Source organism: Coregonus clupeaformis, chromosome 9 (genome assembly GCF_020615455.1).
Source record: "Coregonus clupeaformis isolate EN_2021a chromosome 9, ASM2061545v1, whole genome shotgun sequence".
NCBI lineage: Eukaryota > Metazoa > Chordata > Actinopteri > Salmoniformes > Salmonidae > Coregonus > Coregonus clupeaformis.
In genome coordinates, this window is record NC_059200.1 from 26,435,134 (window position 1) to 26,455,267 (window position 20,134).

At 45.2% G+C, this 20,134-nt stretch overlaps 1 protein-coding gene across 3 annotated transcripts in view; it reads left to right on the forward strand.

Moving 5' to 3' along the window:
• LOC121574132 (CAP-Gly domain-containing linker protein 1-like) overlaps positions 1–20,134 on the forward strand; it is a 50,475-nt gene that overhangs the window by 7,941 nt on the left and 22,400 nt on the right. For 2 of the 3 annotated variants that reach the window (XM_041886744.2, XM_041886746.2), the window contains exons 2-14: positions 3,462–3,686; positions 3,764–4,251; positions 4,394–4,518; positions 7,455–7,656; positions 8,758–8,955; positions 9,303–9,406; positions 9,492–9,552; positions 11,433–11,537; positions 12,382–12,543; positions 13,938–14,033; positions 17,725–17,782; positions 17,890–17,987; positions 18,674–18,748. In XM_041886744.2, coding sequence (XP_041742678.1) covers positions 3,599–3,686; positions 3,764–4,251; positions 4,394–4,518; positions 7,455–7,656; positions 8,758–8,955; positions 9,303–9,406; positions 9,492–9,552; positions 11,433–11,537; positions 12,382–12,543; positions 13,938–14,033; positions 17,725–17,782; positions 17,890–17,987; positions 18,674–18,748 — 1,860 coding nt within the window. In that variant the 5' untranslated portion in view covers positions 3,462–3,598. The remainder of the gene's footprint in view (positions 1–3,461; positions 3,687–3,763; positions 4,252–4,393; positions 4,519–7,454; positions 7,657–8,757; positions 8,956–9,302; positions 9,407–9,491; positions 9,553–11,432; positions 11,538–12,381; positions 12,544–13,937; positions 14,034–17,724; positions 17,783–17,889; positions 17,988–18,673; positions 18,749–20,134) is intronic. The other variant, XM_041886747.2, reaches the window with a different exon arrangement.

Here is a 20,134-nt window from a genome sequence, read left to right on the forward strand (position 1 = left end):
CTAGTCATATCTAGTCTGAACTGATATGTGCCATAGCGTCGCACTGCCTATTTATTTAAAGTACCTCCTATGGGTGTCTTTTGTTAACGTTTGCACAATTTAAACTTTATTTCCTAATTGTAATTCTCATTATTTACTGTTTTAAAATATTGTTTGTATTCTCAGCCAAAATGGTACACAGTTATTACACAGTTAAACGTAGTATACAGTTATCACACTCACTCACAATACACAGTCATAATCCTATCACAGTCATAAATGACACACTTACACTCGACACACAATCGTAATTCTTTGTCACACAACTAAAGTTTCTTAGGACACACAGATAACAAAGGTATACAATGGGGCACACAGCCACCTCTACTATGGGGCACACAGCCACCTCTACAATGGGGCACACAGCCACCTCTACTATGGGGCACACAGCCACCTCTACTATGGGGCACACAGCCACCTCTACTATGGGGCACACAGCCACCTCTACTATGGGGCACACAGCCACCTCTACTATGGGGCACACAGCCACCTCTACTATGGGGCACACAGCCACCTCTACTATGGGGCACACAGCCACCTCTACTATGGGGCACACAGCCACCTCTACTATGGGGCACACAGCCACCTCTACAATGGGGCACACAGCCACCTCTACTATGGGGCACACAGCCACCTCTACTATGGGGCACACAGCCACCTCTACTATGGGGCACACAGCCACCTCTACTATGGGGTACACAGCCACCTCTACTATGGGGCACACAGCCACCTCTACTATGGGGCACACAGCCACCTCTACTATGGGGCACACAGCCACCTCTACTATGGGGTACACAGCCACCTCTACTATGGGGCACACAGCCACCTCTACTATGGGGCACACAGCCACCTCTACTATGGGGCACACAGCCACCTCTACTATGGGGCACACAGCCACCTCTACTATGGGGCACACAGCCACCTCTACTATGGGGCACACAGCCACCTCTACTATGGGGCACACAGCCACCTCTACTATTCCATGGGTTTAACCATCACAATTATCAAACATTTGCATAGTACATTATGAAATCGAAGTAGTATACTGTAATCGTTATTTATAGTATAATAGGGTTCACTTACATCAAACAGGTGCTTCACAAAATTAATTTGGATAAAGCCAATGTGCAAAACTTCAGTTATATTACAATAGGTGTTTTGCTTACCTTTATAGAAGCCCGGGCAATTTGTGAAACACAGTTCGATGACAGTGATGTCCAATAGGCTGGGTGAATTCCAGTGATGTCCAATAGGCTGGGTGAATTCCAGCGAAGTTCCGCCACCAGATCACAGTCGGAGGTCACCAATTGTTAGAAATTGCGTAATTCAAATCTGGTATTGGAATGAGAATCAAGAGATCTTCAATCCAAGCTTAATTTATTATATGCAAAATGTATGTATGATAAGTATGAAGGTTCGTATATACGGGTCCACTGAAATACCACGCAGGGCACTCAGTTAACTAGAATTATTGTTTACAGATTCTTTCTCAAATACTCTGACAGAAAGCCTCCACCTCTTCTGTTGGCCAACCAGAGCAAAGGACTGAGTGTGGTTCAGCCAATCCGTTGGCGCAGTGGTTGGTCCCAACTCCTCGGCGTTTCATTTGTTGCCAGGCATAGTTGCAATGATAATAACCTGCGGAGTCAGCACCCAAAAGACACCATTCCACTGTACTCCATGTTCAAGGACAGTTTCACAGACTACAAAGAGAGAGTGTTCGTATCTGTAAGAAATACAAGTCTTATCTGTCCTACCCCTAACGTTCCTTACATGAATAACAACAGCCTGTTATGTGAAACAATCCATATCAGTACAGTGCTCCTCATTAATGCATTCCTTCCAAGCTATTCATCACATACAGATCCAATTATGAGAAAAATAAAACCCAACAGTTTCAATATTCATGTCTTATAATACGTGTATTACGATCTAGAGAGTGGTTATACAGAGTTAATAGCAGCCAGAGACAACAACAGCTCTATTTGACAGCATCATACTGGCATTGTTTTGGTCTGACACACCGAGGGGGAGGAGCGTCCCTGTCTACATCACCATGCAGCGAGAAGGGTGCAATTGCGGCCTGCAATTCGGGGCGTTCCTACATGTGGGCATTCCAGCATCTACACGAACCCCTCTTTATACTTCTATTGGTCAATTTCTTAACTAGGACAAGGCGGGAGCGCTCCAATACATTAGGTGGCGTTAATGCACAATAACGTTGGATGCCAGCTGACGATAAACTCCACACAGGGCGGGAGCGACAACAGTAGCTAGCTAGCCGTACACCGGTAGACAGTGTCCTTTGCCACCGACAGACGGTTTACACAGCAGGCGGGAGGCGGGGGCGACACGATTCCAATCGTTTTGATTGTGTTGTCATGTTGTAACATTTCTCACAGCATGAAAATATTCCCACTTCAATAATTGCATGTGCGTCTCTGTGTGGATGGATGAGCTCGTGCGCATGTGTCTCGGTGTGTAAGCATTCGTTTGAGCAGTTCTGTTAAAGACTGAGGGCAGGTGTTCAGCAGGCGGGGAGCGAAGGATACTGTCTACCGGTGAATGTAAACAAAAACTATATAGCCTCAAAACATGGTTAAAACTATAGTTTTTATATCATGTATGGGCAGGCCTTGCATCCATAGCTGTCTGAATTTGAGATCGATTACATTTCTCCAACCCCCTCAGCCTTTTACCGAAACAGGGGTGGTGACAAGCTGTGTTATTGTTTATACTGCTGATTGCTGCTTTAATGGGCACTAGCCTATATAAATGCAAGCCATATGCCTAATTGAAGCAATGATAGACGAGACTGTGGTCAAACTAGTGTTGAGCTGCGTCCAAGATTCAGACAGTTCCTATAGTGTCTTTCCCCCCATAGGGAAGACAGAGAACAAGTGGCCAATGTTTCCCAGCTAAACCCTGACTGGATGAGGGATGGGACTGGAGCATCTCTCTGAGCCTCCATAGATATAGGATGGCTGCTCTGCTTTGTTTAAGGCCATTTAGTCATGTCATTCTGGACAGATATCTTAGTCACTAGTCAGGCCTGTCCAGTAACAAGCACCATTCCAGAAGTATAATGTAGTTATAATGATGCTGTTTCCTGAGTGTGTGTGTGTGTGTGTGTACCTTGTAAGTGTGAAGTGCTGCTGGTTGGGTTTAAAATGTCTTGACTTCCTGTCCATTGTGTGTTTGGCCTTAAACTGTGTCTTTCTTTCTGTCTGTCTTTATCTCTCTGTTCTCTCTCTAGTCCACTACTACTTCCTGATGTATAAACATTGTCATTACATAATCGTACTACCACAGACACTGACATTCAATAATGAGCTTCATAATGAATTGCATGTTATTTTTGTGAACTTAATGAAATCCAAATGAAATCTATGTAGACCTATTCTGTGTCTTGTGTCTCCCAGGTCTGGGCCTCAAGGTGGGGCAGAGTGAGGTGGGTGGTGGGGAAGGAAGGCCTAGTCCCCCATCCTTACAAGAGGCCAGCCCCAGCTTCTGCTCCAGTAGCCCCTAGCCTTAGCCCCTTCAGGACCGAGCTGGAACCATGAGCACAGGCAAGCCCAGCGGAATCAAGCCCCCCAGTAAGATAACCAGGCCAACTGGGTTACCAACACGTACCTCCCCTTCCTCTGGTAAGAATCATCCGCAGGGCTCATCGTGTGTGTGTGTGTGTGTGTGCTGCAGATGATGAGGATGATTGTTTTTCCAGCTGCTTCCAAGCCTGTGCCCCCTGAGAAGTCTCCCACCCAGGATGGAGCAGTGGACTACCAGGTGGGGGAGAAGGTGTGGGTCAACGGTAACAAGCCAGGATATGTCCACTTCCTGGGGGGTACACAGTTTGCCCCGGGCCAGTGGGCCGGCATCATCCTGGATGAGGCTATCGGGAAGAACGACGGGTCGGTAGCGGGGGTCCAGTACTTCCAGTGTGAGGACGGAAGAGGGATATTCACACGGCCCTCCAAGTTGACCAAGACAGCATTGCCGGAGAGGGAGGCCAATGGTGGGCAGCCTAACCCTGGCGTGACAGGGGCCAACTCCCCTAGCTCTGCTGCTGCTGGGGCTGCTACTACCACTGGTAACAGCACCAAGACACCGCTGAGTAGAACCGTGACGGGCAGTGGGTCAGTGTCCAACCTCTCTGAGACTGACTCAGCCAAGAAGACCAGAAGAGAACTGAGACTGGGAGACCGCGTGCTGGTGAGTGTGTGTCTGTGTGTGTGTGTGTTTGTGTATGTGTGCACATGTTTGTGTTTCTGGCTCACAGATGTGTTAACTCACAGCGCTTTCTCCTTCTCTACCCACCTCTCTTTCTCTCTCCCACCTCTCTATCTCTCTCAAGGTGGGGGGTACTAAGGCAGGGGTGGTGAGGTTCATGGGGGAGACAGACTTTGCCAAGGCGGAGTGGTGTGGAGTGGAGCTGGACGAACCTCTTGGGAAGAATGATGGAGCTGTGGCTGGAACCAGGTTAGATATAATATGACACGAGCCTTAAAATAATGATACTGAATAAAAACCCGTCCTCTTATGATTATGATGCAAGTCAAAAATAAATACATAAAATCACATTTTATTTGTCACATGCGCCGAATACAACAAGTGTACACTTCACCGTGAAATGCTTACTTACGAGCCCTTTCCCAACAATGCAGAGTTAAAAAGTAAGAAGATTAGCAAATAAAAACTAAAAAAGGAAAGAGTAACACAATAAAATAACAATAACGAGGCTATATACAAGGTGTACCGGTACCTAAGTCAATGTTCTGGGGGTACGAGGTAGTTAAGGTGATTGAGGTAATATGTACATATAGGTAGGGGTAAAAGTGACTAAGCAATCAGGATAGATAATAAACAGAGTAGGAGCAGCGAGTGTGAAAGTGTGTCTATGTGTGAGTGTGTGTTTGTCGTCAATATGTATGTGTGTGTGGTTTTTTTGTGTGTGAGCTTATGTAGTGTGTGTGTGTGTTTGTCGTGGTCAAAGGTTTTGAGAATGACACAAGTATTGGTCTTCACAAAGTTCGCTGCTTCAGTGTTATGAGATATTTTTGTCAGATGTTACTATGGTATGCTGAAGTATAATTACAAGCATTCCATAAGTGTCAAAGGCTTTTATTGACAATTACATTAAGTTTATGCAAAGAGTCAATATTTGCAGTGTTGACCCTTCTTTATCAAGACCTCTGCAATCCGCCCTGGCATGCTGTCAATTAACTTCTGGGCCACATCCTGACTGATGGCAGCCCATTCTTGCATAATCAATGCTTGGAGTTTGTCAGAATTTGTGGGTTTTTGTTTGTCCACCCGCCTCTTGAGGATCGACCACAAGTTCTCAATGGGATTAAGGTCTGGGGAGTTTCCTGGCCATGTTTTGTTCCCCGAACAACTTAGTTATCACTTTTGCCTTATGGCGAGGTGCTCCATTATGCTGGAAAAGGCATTGGTCGTCACCAAACTGTTCTTGGATGGTTGGGAGAAGTTGCTCTCTGAGGATGTGTTGGTACCATTCTTTATTCATGGCTGTGTTCTTAGGCAAAATTGTGAGTGAGCCCACTCCCTTGGCTGAGAAGCAACCCCACACATGAATGGTCTCTGGATGCTTTACTGTTGGCATGACACATGACTGATGGTAGCACTCACCTTGTCTTCTCCGGACAAGGTGTTTTCTGGATGCCCCAAACAATCGGAAAGGGGATTCATCAGAGAAAATGACTTTACCCCAGTCGTCAGCAGTCCAATCCCTGTACCTTTTGCAGAATATCAGTCTGTCCCTGATGTTTTTCCTGGAGAGAAGTGGCTTCTTTGCTGCCCTTCTTGACACCAGGCCATCCTCCAAAAGTCTTCGCCTCATTGTGCATGCAGATGCACTCACACCTGCCTGCTGACATTCCTGAGCAAGCTCTGCACTGGTGGTGCCCCGATCCCGCAGCTGAATCAACTTTAGGAGACGGTCCTGGCGCTTGCTGGACTTTCTTGGGCGCCCTGGCGCCTTCTTCACAACAATTGAACCTCTCTCCTTGAAGTTCTTGATGATCTGATAAATGGTTGATTTAGGTGCAATCTTACTAGCAGCAATATTACATTTTTTACATTTACGTCATTTAGCAGACGCTCTTATCCAGAGCGATTTACAGGAGCAATTAGGGTTAAGTGCCTTGCTTAAGGGCACATCGACAGATTTTTCACCTAGTCGGCTCGGGGATTAGAACCAGCGACCTTTCGGTTACTGGCACAACGCTCTTACCCACTAAGCTACCTGCAGTCTTATGGCTTGGGGGTGGAAGCTGTTCAGGAGCCTTTTGGTCCCAGACTTGGTGCTCCGGTACCGCTTGCCGTGCGCAAGCAGAGAGAACAGTCTATAACTTGGGTGGCTGGAGTCTTTGACAATTTTTAGGGCCTTCCTCAGACACCGCCTGGTATAGAGGTCCTGGACGGCAGGGAGCTCGGCCCCATTGATGTACTGCGCCGTACGCACTACCCTCTGTAGCGCCTTGTGGTCGGATGCCAAGCAGTTGCCATACCAAGCGGTGATGCAGTCAGTCAAGATGCTCTCAATGGTGCAGCTGTAGAACTTTTAGAGGATCTGAGGGCCCATTCCAAATCTTTTCAACCTCCTGAGGGGGAAGAGACGTTTTCGTGCCCTCTTCACGACTGTGTTGGTGTGTGTGGTCCATGAGGAACTTGAAGCTCTTGACCCGCTCCACTTCAGCCCGGCTCTCCGTTTCCTGTAGTCCACTATCAGCTCCTTTGTCTTGCTGACGTTGAGGGAGAGGTTGTTGTCCTGGCACCACACTGCCAGGTCTATGACCTCCTCCCTGTAGGCTGTGTTACTGTCGTCGTAATCAGGCCTACCACCGTCGTTTCGTTGGCAAACTTAATGATGGTGTTGGAGTCGTGTGCGGCCACGTGGTCGTGAGTGAACAAGGAGTACAGGAGGGGACTAAGCACACACCCCTGAGGGGCCCCCGTGTTGAGGGTCAGCGTGGTGGATGTGTTGTTGCCTACACTAACCACCTGGGGGGGCCCGTCAGGAAGTCCAGGATCCAGTTGCAGAGGGAGAGGTTTAATCCCAGGGTCCTTAGCTTATTGGTGAGCTTGCAGAGCCCTATGGTGTTTAACACTGAGCTGTAGTCAATGAATAGCATTCTTAAGTAGGTGTTCCTTTTGTCCAGGTGGGAAAGGGAAGTGTGGAGTGCAATACAGATCGTGTCATCTGTGGATCTGTTGGGGCGGTATACAAATTGCAGTCAGTGTTCATTGTTGTTGACATGCAACGTTTGTTTGGCTCTTGTTGCCTCTGAAATAAATAAATAGCATAAAATAACTTTGAAACCTTTTGAGTGGGGACCCTCTACACTGAATCAGTGTTGTTGACATCCTCTGTTTTCTCTTTCTTTTGTCTCCAGGTATTTCCAGTGCCTGCCGCGATACGGACTGTTTGCTCCAGTCCATAAAGTGACTCGTATCGGCTTCCCCAGCACCCTGGCTAAAGCCAAGGCCTCCTCTCGGAGACACTCCACCATGAAGAGGAGTCCCAGCGCCTCCTCCATGAGCTCCCTGAGCTCTGTCACTTCCTCTGTTAGTGGGAAACCCAGCCGCGCTGGCCTGGTGAGACAAACACAAACACATACACACACTAGAGGCTGCTGCTGCCTATTGAAATCACTGGCCACTTTAAGAAATGGAACACTAGTCACTTTAATAATGTTTACATATCTTGCACTACTCATCTCATATGTATATACTGCATTCTATTCTATAATACTCTACTGTGTCTTAGTCCATGCCGCTCTGTCATTGCTTGTCCATTCCTTACTAGTTTTGTGTGTATTGGGTATATGTTGTGAAATTGTTAGATATTACTTGTTAGATATTACTGCACTGTCGGAGCTAGAAGCACAAGCATTTCGCTACATCCGCCATAACATCTGCTAAACACGTGTACGTGACAAATAACATTTGATTTGATTTGATTTGACAAGCACGCACGCACACACGAGCAAGTCAATCAATCAATTTTATTTTATATAGCCCTTCGTACATCAGCTAATATCTCGAAGTGCTGTACAGAAACCCAGCCTAAAACCCCAAACAGCTAGTAATGCAGGTGTAGAAGCACGGTGGCTAGGAAAAACTCCCTAGAAAGGCCAAAACCTAGGAAGAAACCTAGAGAGGAACCAGGCTATGAGGGGTGGCCAGTCCTCTTCTGGCTGTGCCGGGTGGAGATTATAACAGAACCATACCAAGATGTTCAAAAATGTTCATAAGTGACAAGCATGGTCAAATAATAATCAGGAATAAATCTCAGTTGGCTTTTCATAGCCGATCATTAAGAGTTGAAAACAGCAGGTCTGGGACAGGTAGGGGTTCCATAACCGCAGGCAGAACAGTTGAAACTGGAATAGCAGCAAGGCCAGGCGGACTGGGGACAGCAAGGAGTCACCACGGCCGGTAGTCCCGACGTATGGTCCTAGGGCTCAGGTCTCTCAGTTGGCTTTTCATAGCCGATCATTAAGAGTTGAAAACAGCAGGTCTGGGACAGGTAGGGGTTTCGTAACCGCAGGCAGAACAGTTGAAACTGGAATAGCAGCAAGGCCAGGCGGACTGGGGACAGCAAGGAGTCACCACGGCCGGTAGTCCCGACGTATGGTCCAAGTCCGTTTTTTTCTTTCCTCTGCTCTCTGAATGTGTCCGTCTCACTACCCCCAGTTGACAGAGACCTCGTCGCGGTATGCTCGTAAGATCTCTGGCACCACAGCGCTACAGGAAGCCCTGAAGGAGAAGCAGCAGCACATCGAACAGCTATTGGCCGAGAGGGACATGGAACGCGGGGAGGTGGCCAAGGCAACCAGCCATGCTGGAGAGGTGCAGCAGGAACTGTCTCTGCTCACGAAGGTTCAGGAGCAGGTGAGGGACGGGTAGAAAACACATACACACAGAAAGAGAAAAATACAATACACACCTGGACTATCCGTCTCCCACACAGGCTTTATGTTGTTGACCATAGAAAAGTATGACCTATGACCTATAGCAAACCTTACTTACAGTACAATGTCCACTTTTCAATGTCATGACACTGTACTGTACTATCGAAATGCATTCATATAGCGCTTGTGTGTGTGTGTGTGTGTGTGTGTGTGTGTGTGTGTGTGTGGGTGTGTGTGGGTGTGTGTGTGTGGGTGTGGGTGTGGGTGTGTGTGTGTGGGTGCGTGTGTGTGGGTGTGTGTGTGTGGGTGGGTGTGTGTGTGTGCTAGTATGCTAGGGAGATGGAAGATAAGCTGGACCAGTTGCATAAACTGGTGGAGACGGCAGACAGAGACAAGGTGGAGCTGCTCAGCCAACTGGAGGAGGAGAAGAGGTGTGTGCGTCTTGCATGGTAGGGGATGGAGCCTGGGATGTTGGAGGAGAGGAGGGTAGGATGACTCTTTCTATCTGTCTGACAGGAAAGTGGAAGACCTGCAGTTCACTGTGGAAGAGGCTTGCATCACTAAAGGTGACCTAGAGGTAAACAAATGATTCAGTACTCTCTACTCTGACACACACACACACACACACACAGTCTGATTCCATTTTTTACCTAAGCTAACAGAACCCAGACAATGTTATTTCACATAGTGAAAACCACATAGAGCTGATGTTGTTACACAGTTGTTGCACCTTTCTCATTTCAACTACTCATGAAACACCGATACATAATTATGTCATTTCATTTGGTCTATCTAAAACGCCATACCCTCATTTGTACTGTGTCATGACTCCATGTTTTGTTCTATGACACACCCTTTATATACTCAGAGAACAATGCTGGGTGAGTGTTTAATACAGTATAGTTCACCAGTTGACCACGGTTCTCATCATCTTGGTTGGTTAGCTGAAGCTCTCTCGCTCATCTGATTGGTTACTTGAAGCTCTCTGACTCTCATCCGATTGGTTAGCAGAAGCTCTCTCACTCTCATCCGATTGGTTACCTGAAGCTCTCTCACTCTCATCCGATTGGTTACCTGAAGCTCTCTCACTCTCATCCGATTGGTTAGCTGAAGCTTTCTCACTCATCTGATTGGTTACCTGAAGCTCTCTCACTCTCATCCGATTGGTTACCTGAAACTCTCACTCTCATCCGATTGGTTAGCTGAAGCTTTCTCACTCATCTGATTGGTAGCTGAAGCTCTCTCACTCATCCAATTGGTTAGCTGAAATGATTTTTCATAGTCTCTCCTCACTATCCCACTTCATACATCTCCTCTGGAAGGTCTGGTTCAGTAGCTCCAGCAGTTTGGGGATGTGCATCTTTTAACCCTTATTCACTACTACCCACTAAAGTGCACATGTTGGCATGGTGGTGAGTTCATGGTTTTCACAATATCTGCTCTTGATTTTGGCTTTTGTTGCTGGACTAATAAAGAAACCAAAACTATTTTCAATAATTCTATCAAGGCTTTTGGTTATCCACACGTTCATTAAATTAAATTAAATTAAAATTTTCCTCATCAATTCCCTCATTCATGACTTGCTTTCGTTCTTTTATTTGCTCCCCTCTTATTCTTTCTTTGTTTTTCTATCTATCGCCTCCTTCTTGAGAGCTCTCTTTTCTCTCCTTGCCACGCCTCTTCTCTTTTCACATTCTTTCAACTCTCTCTCTCGCCTTCACTCCCTCTCTCTTCCTCGCTCATGGAGAGGGTGATGTCACAAAGCCTTCATCTGTCTCTCTCTCTCTCTCTCCCTTTGGCGCTTACAGAAGAGCAAGAAGGATAGAGCGATGATGTCACTGATTGTAAGACCTTGTCAAGAAAGTGTTAGAGCACTGGGAGCCAAAGTGAACAGGACCGAATCCACAAGATAGAGCTGTCCTGAAAATAGATCCAAGCAGATCTATAGATACACTAGACACAGTTTGGCAAACTCAATTAATGAAAAGTTGCAAGACAAATGCTTAGATTGATAAGAATGTTATCTTTATGTAGCTGTTGGTGCCAACATGGAGGATAGTTAGCGGAACTCTGTACATCTGGGACTCAGCCAACCAAAGACCCAAATAGAGGTGGTTAGTGTGCGGCTCAGTCCCATAGAGGTTCACTTTAGAGGGTTAGAGTCCTTTTTATAAGATTTAGGCTGTGTCTCAAATGGCACCATATTCCCTATATGCCTCTATATATGGGTCTGCTCATTGAGGATTTGTTCTAATAGAATCTTTTGAATATAACATTTGAAATAAAATAGAACCCACTGAAATATAACCTTTGGCTCTCATATGCTCTTCCTACTTCCTGGTCTCTACTATGACATCATTGTTTGCTGTCCTATCCTTGTATGTGGCATGATGCTGGCATGTGACGCTGGTGTTGGTGTGTTCTCCTCTTCCTCCTCTTCCTCTCTCTGACTAACAGACGCAGACCAAGCTGGAGCATGCCCACAGTAAGGAGCTTGAGCAGAGCCTTCTGTTTGAAAAGACCAAAGCTGACAAACTGCAGAGGGACTTAGAGGACACTAGGGTAATGCCATCATAGACATAATATATACGACATCATCGGGTACTACCTCTGGATATTCCTGGATCTTACGTTCTAGACACAGTAGGGTTGGGGTGTATGTTGTGGATTGTAGTTATCGCAATATAAATGTCCACAATAAAAGGAATGTCTGCAACTCTGGTATGCTTCCGTGGTGATTTAATCAGACGCACAATAAAGACAACGTTTCGAACCGAGTTGGATTTTCGTCAGGTCATACACCACTGAAATAACCTCTAGAGGTATGTACTTACGGTCAGTTAAATACATATAGTACATTAACATCACAATAAATATTACACAGTAGACATATATGGAAAAACATGAATACATTTAATTTTATTTTATCCATGTCAAGTAATATAGGTGTGAAATAGATTTTTGTGTAAAATGTAAAAAAGCAGCCCCTTGTGAGCAGAGCACATTTTACAGAAATGGTTTTATATCTAGTTCTTCGTTTAGACCTCTTGGAGACAGAATGTTGAAGAAATGTATCCAAAAGGACTCTCTTCTCAGGAGGAAATTGTCAAATTGCCACAGCATTCCATAATGTTTCCTCTGCATGCCCCAAACTCTCTGGAACAAAAAGCTGTTCTCATGCTGCTGCGACTAATACCCGAGTCTTACCTGCACACTCTTACCTTGCCTTGATACTGTTCTTCATATAGTGAATAAATTATATTGGATTTATTTTTTAAATAGATTTTTGTCTGTATCGCCCAGCCCTATCTCAAAAAAGATGGATGGGCTAGGGCTGGCTCTCTCTCTACTCTCTCCCCTCTCATTCCCCCCTCTTATTCTCCCTCCCCCTTCTCTCTCTCCCCAGGTGGCCACAGTGTCTGAGCGGTCCAGGATCATGGAGCTGGAGAGAGAGGTAGCGGAGCTGCAGTTGAGACTATGCTCCTCCCAGCAGACAGTGGGCGCTGTATCACTGTCACCAGAGGAGCTCAGCAACCTCAAGGCCCGGGCCCAGTCCCAGGAGAAGAAGGTGGGGGGTCTCATAGCCCTGGTCAAAAAACATCCCCTTAATAACCCCTTAGCTCCTACCCCTCTCCCAAGGATGGGCAACTCAAGTCCCAAACTGGCCTCAGGGCAATTTGTAGGATTTGGGACGTACATTTGTGTCCCTCTATTTAGTATGATATGTTGCGTTACGTTATGAACGGAATATTGGTCGGACATTATCATACGAATTGGAGGACATATAGTATCATACGTCATACCTGGTCGTACAATATCATACGAATTAGATGATGTAACGTATCATACATCTTTGCGGACGTATAGTATTATACGTCTTGCTCTGAGACCACTCATCCTCCCACCCATCCTCCACGACCAACCTTGTTTCTGTCATAAGTAACCAGACCATTATTCCATTTGTAACTTAACGTAACATATCATACTAAATGGAGGTACACAAATGTATACTGAACAAAAATAAAAACGCAACATGTAAAGTGTTTCATGAGCTGAAATAAAAGATCCCTGAAATTTTCCATACGTACAAAAAGCTTATTTCTCTCAAATTTTGTGCACAAAGTTGTTTACACCCGTTAGTGAGCATTTCTCCTTTGCCAAGATAATCCATTCACCTGACCGGTGTGGCATATCAAGAAGCTGATTAAACAGCATGATCATTACACAGGTGCACCTTGTGCTGGGGACAATAAAAGACCACTCTAAAATGTGCAGTTTTGTCACACAACAATGCCACATATGTCTCAAGTTTTGAGGGAGCGTGCAATTGGCATGCTGACTGCAGGAATGTCCAATTTCTGTACCATAAGCCGCCTCCAAAGTCGTTTTAGAGAATTTGGCAGTACGTCCAACCGACCTCACAACCGCAGACCACGTGTAACCACGCCAGCCCAGGACCTCCACATCTGGCTTCTTCACCTGCTTCACCTGCAGGATCGTCTGAGACCAGCCACACAGACAGCTGATGAAACTATTTCTGTAGAATAAGTATTTCTGTCTGTAATAAAGCCCTTTTGTGGGGAAAAACGAATTCTGATTGGCTGCGCCTGGCTCCCCAGTGGGTAGGCCTATGGCTGCGCCCCTGTCCAGTCATGTGAAATCCATAGATTAGGGCCTCATTTATTTATTTCTATTGACTGATTTCCGTATATGAACTGTAACTCATTGAAATTGTTGCATGATGCATTTATATTTTTGTTCAGTATATGTTCCAAAGCAGATGTCTGTTGAATGTGGTCAGGCTGCCAGTCCTGGCCTGCTGTGTGTGCACAGCTTTTGTTCCACCCTGTGTGTGTAGGCTTTTGTTCCAGCCCGGTCATACCCATGGTCTTTGCATTTACAATCCTCTGGTTTTGCCTCCCTTTTGACATTACTATGTCTCCCGCCTGTCTTCCCCTCCAGATCAGTGAACTGAGTGTGGATCTGGACAGCAGGCAGAAACAGCTACACTCGGTAGAGGAGGACAAGAGCTCCCTGGAACAGCAGCTAACCAGCCTGGTGAGACACACACACACGGTCATGATGATGAAAGTCATTATCCTTCCCTGTATAGCTCATGGAGGAAGAATGTTATTGCTGTCTAGTCAATCAATCAATCAATCAAATGTATTTATAGAGCCCTTTTTACAGTGGGGAAAAAAAGTATTTAGTCAGCCACCAATTGTGCAAGTTCTCCCACTTAAAAAGATGAGAGAGGCCTGTAATTTTCATCATAGGTACACGTCAACTATGACAGACAAATTGAGAATTTTTTTTCCAGAAAATCACATTGTAGGATTTTTTATGAATTTATTTGCAAATTATGGTGGAAAATAAGTATTTGGTCACCTACAAACAAGCAAGATTTCTGGCTCTCACAGACCTGTAACTTCTTCTTTAAGAGGCTCCTCTGTCCTCCACTCGTTACCTGTATTAATGGCACCTGTTTGAACTTGTTATCAGTATAAAAGACACCTGTCCACAACCTCAAACAGTCACACTCCAAACTCCACTATGGCCAAGACCAAAGAGCTGTCAAAGGACACCAGAAACAAAATTGTAGACCTGCACCAGGCTGGGAAGACTGAATCTGCAATAGGTAAGCAGCTTGGTTTAAAGAAATCAACTGTGGGAGCAATTATTAGGAAATGGAAGACATACAAGACCACTGATAATCTCCCTCGATCTGGGGCTCCACGCAAGATCTCACCCCGTGGGGTCAAAATGATCACAAGAACGGTGAGCAAAAATCCCAGAACCACACGGGGGGACCTAGTGAATGACCTGCAGAGAGCTGGGACCAAAGTAACAAAGCCTACCATCAGTAACACACTACGCCGCCAGGGACTCAAATCCTGCAGTGCCAGACGTGTCCCCCTGCTTAAGCCAGTACATGTCCAGGCCCGTCTGAAGTTTGCTAGAGTGCATTTGGATGATCCAGAAGAGGATTGGGAGAATGTCATATGGTCAGATGAAACCTAAATAGAACTTTTTGGTAAAAACTCAACTCGTCGTGTTTGGAGGACAAAGAATGCTGAGTTGCATCCAAAGAACACCATACCTACTGTGAAGCATGGGGGTGGAGACATCATGCTTTGGGGCTGTTTTTCTGCAAAGGGACCAGGACGACTGATCCGTGTAAAGGAAAGAATGAATGGGGCCATGTATCGTGAGATTTTGAGTGAAAACCTCCTTCCATCAGCAAGAGCATTGAAGATGAAACATGGCTGGGTCTTTCAGCATGACAATGATCCCAAACACACCGCCCGGGCAACGAAGGAGTGGCTTCGTAAGAAGCATTTCAAGGTCCTGGAGTGGCCTAGCCAGTCTAAAGATCTCAACCCCATAGAAAATCTTTGGAGGGAGTTGAAAGTCCGTGTTGCCCAGCGACAGCCCCAAAACATCACTGCTCTAGAGGAGATCTGCATGGCGGAATGGGCCAAAATACCAGCAACAGTGTGTGAAAACCTTGTGAAGACTTACAGAAAACGTTTGACCTGTGTCATTGCCAACAAAGGGTATATAACAAAGTATTGAGAAACTTTTGTTATTGACCAAATACTTATTTTCCACCATAATTTGCAAATAAATTCATTAGAAATCCTACAATGTGATTTTCTGGATTATTTTTTCTCATTTTGTTGACGTGTACCTATGATGAAAATTACAGGCCTCTCTCATCTTTTTAAGTGGGAGAACTTGCACAATTGGTGGCTGACTAAATACTTTTTTTCCCCATTGTACAAAGCACAGCCCCTACACCACCAAAGAGATATCAACAGACCACTAACTTACTACCCTGATGAGGGAAAAAAGTATTTGATCCCCCTTCTGACAAAGAAATGATCAGTCTATAATTTCAATGGTAGGTTTATTTGAACAGTGAGAGACAGAATAACAACAAAGAAATCCAGAAAAACGCATGTAAAAAATGTTATAAATTGATTTGCATTTGAATGAGGGAAATAAGTATTTGACCCCCTCTCAATCAGAAAGATTTCTGGCTCCAGGTGTCTTTTATACAGGTAATGAGCTGAGATTAGGAGCATACTCTTAAAGGGAGACACCTGTCCACAGAAGCAATCAATCAATCAGATTCCAAACTCTCCACCATGGCCAAGACCAAAGAGCTCTCCAATGATGTCAGGGACAAGATTGTAGACCTACACAAGGCTGGAATGGGCTACAAGACCATCGCCAAGCAGCTTGGTGAGAAGGTGACAGCAGTTGGTGCGATTATTCGCAAATGGAAGAAACACAAAAGACCTGTCAATCTCCCTTGGCTTGTGGCTCCATGCAAGATCTCACCTCGTGGAGTTGCAATGATCATGAGAGCGGTGAGGAATCAGCCCAGAACTACACGGGAGGATCTTGTCAATGATCTCAAGGCAGCTGGGACCATAGTCACCAAGAAAACAATTGGTAACACACTACGCCGTGAACGACTGAAATCCTGCAGCGCCCGCAAGGTCCCCCTGCTCAAGAAAGCACATATACAGGCCCGTCTGAAGTTTGCCAATGAACATCTGAATGATTCAGAGGAGAACTGGGTGAAAGTGTTGTGATCAGATGAGACCAAAATCGAGCTCTTTGGCATCAACTCAACTCGCCGTGTTTGGAGGAGGAGGAATGCTGCCTATGACCCCAAGAACACCATCCCCACCGTCAAACATGGAGGTGGAAACATTATGCTTTGGGGGTGTTTTTCTGATAAGGGGACAGGACAACTTCTCCGCATCAAAGGGACGATGGACGGGGCCATGTACCGTCAAATCTTGGGTGAGAACCCCCTTCCCTCAGCCAGGGCATTGAAAATGGGTCGTGACAATGACCCAAAACACACGGCCAAGGCAACAAAGGAGTGGCTCAAGAAGAAGCACATTAAGGTCCTGGAGTGGCCTAGCCAGTCTCCAGAACTTAATCCCATAGAAAATCTGTGGGGGGAGCTGAAGGTTAGAGTTGCCAAACGTCAGCCTCGAAACCTTAATGACTTGGAGAAGATCTACAAAGAGGAGTGGGACAAAATCCCTCCTGAGATGTATGCAAACCTGGTGGCCAACTACAAGAAACGTCTGACCTCTGTGATTGCCAACAAGGGTTTTGTCACCAAGTACTAAGTCATGTTTTGCAGAGGGGTCAAGTACTTATTTCCCTCAATAAAATGCAAAATCAATTTATAACATTTTTGACATGCGTTTTTCTGGATTTTTTTGTTGTTATTCTGTCTCTCACTGTTCAAATAAACCTACCATTCAAATGATAGACTGATCATGTCTTTGTCAGTGGGCAAACGTACAAAATCAGCAAGGGTTCAAATACTTTTTTCCCTCACTGTACAATGCAGAGTATAGCCCACGTTGATCTCCCCAACTACACAAGCCTGAGGAACCGGACAGGAAGATCACTTCAGGGACTCAACCCACTCAAGTCGAGTATAGCGAATAAAGCCTGGCATGACCTGATGCACCCTTCCTAGGGACGACATGGGAGAGTGCGAGCAGCCAGTGACTCAGACCCCGTAATAGGGTCAGAGGCAGAGAATCCCAGTGGAGAGAGGGGTGCCAGCCAAGCAGAAACAGCAAGGGTAGTTCGTCACTCCAGTGCCTTGCCGTTCACCTTTGCACCCCTGGGCCAGACTACACTCAATCATAGGACCTAATTAAGAGTGACGTTTGTTGTTGTGTTGTTGTTTGTTTGTTTGCCATTTCAGAGACAGAAACTGGACGCAGCAGACAAAGACAACAAGAGAAAGGCACAAACCTTGCAAGGTAAGAAACTTTCGGCTTATTCTGGATTCAGGAAACCAGCCCTATGAGAGGCGCTGGTAAAGATGAATCATGAAGAGTGAAACTTATCTCTCCGACTTTTGTTGCAGAGCTGGAGAAGAGAGGAGAGCAGATGGGAAAAGAGAGGGAAGCACAGAGAGAAGAGAACCAACGCAAAGAGAAAGAGCTTCAGGATAGACTGACGCAGGTGTGTGTGTGTCTGCGTCCGTGCCTGTGTGTGTGTGTGTGTGTGTTAGCGAGTGGGTGTTGTATGGTAACAATTGTCTTTCTGTCTGTTGTGTGTGTCCCTGTATGTGTGCAGGTGGAAATGTGTGTATGTAATGTTTGTAGCATGATGTATGCATGAAAACAGCAGCTGTGACGCACAAGGTCACATGACGTTCTTTCATCCAGACACACTGAAGCTGAGCTAGATCTGTAAAGCTGAAGCTATGGCTGCAGGCTAGCTTAACAATGTAAAAATGAATACATGACTAACACAAACACACATACACACACACACACACACACACGTGACTAACCTTTTCCGTGTCACTTTAATATGCAGGCAGGCGTCTACTTTATGTAATGTTTATATAACTAAATAACTAGTTAATGTTTCACCATAGTTAATTATTGAAGATGTATTATTTCAAATTAAGTTTAAACTTAATTAACTTTTAAGAGGCTGTTCTTGTGGATTTAGACATCTTTTAGAAGTAGAATGATTAATTAGTTTTATAGCTTTAGAGAAAGCATTATGTATTATTGATGGGATTTGTGGAGACTTGCACCAATGGTCTGTTTGTAGTAAAGATCAATCATTTTAAACAAAAGTTAGATATAGATCAAAATATATTATATAATGTTTACTAAACATGGCCCCTCCCCCAGGCTGCTGAGTCATCAGAGAGGACCGCCCACTCACTGGAGCAGTTGACCAATGAGAAGACAGTGCTAGAGGCTCAGGTGAGGATCAGGGTAGCTCAGATGAAAAGTCAGTTTGTCATATCTCTGATGTAAAGCAGGCTTTAATGCTTATGTAAGCTTCATATGTGTCTGTGTGTGTGTGTGCACGCGAGCATGTGTGTGTGTGTGTGTGTGTGTGTGTGTGTGTGTGTGTGTGTGTGTGTGTGTGCATGTGTGTGTGTGTGTGTGTAGGGTCCTGAGGGCCTTTTACTTTATTCACTTGAGTATTACAGCTTATTACATACATGGCTATATTAACACATAGACCCAGTCATGCATCAAATACTCCTAGCCATCTCTTGCTCTCTGTCTCTCTGTCTCTCTCGCTGTCTCTCTCGCTCTCCCTTAACTTCTCCTCTGTGCATGTGTTGTGAGTGTGTGTGGTAAATTTTTTTCGCAGTCCTTGCTCACTGTGTTGGACTATTTCCTCTCTCCATCTATCTCTCTCTCTGTTGCTCTCACTCTTTCTCTGTTTACACTTTATTTCTGTTTTACTCTCTTTCTTCTAATCTATCCATTGCTCTTTATTGCCCCCTTTCTAAACATCTTATAACCCCTCTCCTCATCTCTCCCTTCATCCATCCGCTCTTTCTTTCTCTCTATCAATGCATCTTTTTTGTCATCCATTTGTCATCTCCTCACCCCCTCTCTCTCTGGACATAGTGACCCAGCCATGCTAGCTGTGTCTGTGGGCTCCAGATGGTCAGTCTGATGACTGCAGGGAAACAGATTAGAGGGGAATACACACTCTTAATCTGGGGAGTGAATTGCTTTGTGAGTGACTGTGGGTGTAGTTTCCAGTTAGATCTGAGCTGAGCCATTCCTTCTGTTCTACTGTCCTAATCTAGTAAGGAACCCTTTGTACCCCTCCCTAATGTATCTCACTCAGTCTTAGTGTTTCCCCTACCAATAACTAGGAAGAGGGCGCACCGCCTTGCAAGGTGGGCTATGTACATATGTAGGATCTTAATTTGATCCAGTTTGTTACAGCAGGAAAATAATCCTGCAGCAACAGGAAATGTTAATTATTATGTTGATTATAATTATACATTTTTGTAGGGATTGATGCATTTTTCATCAGGGCAAATCAAGTCTGAAATTTCAAAGTGGAAATTACAAACTTTTGAAGCCTTGTTAAAACTCAAATACACTACAAGTTTGCATTTCTTGCTGTGCAGGAAAATTGTCAGCAGCAAAAGAGTAATCAAATTAAGATCCTACATCTGTACACAGGATACCATTAGCGAGTCGATGTGATGGGGTAATTGAGGTAGATATGTACATACAGTGCCTTCAGAAAGTATTCATACCCCTTGATTTATTCCACAATTTGTTGTGTTACAGCCTGAATTCAAAATGTATTAAATAGATTTTGGTTTTCACCCA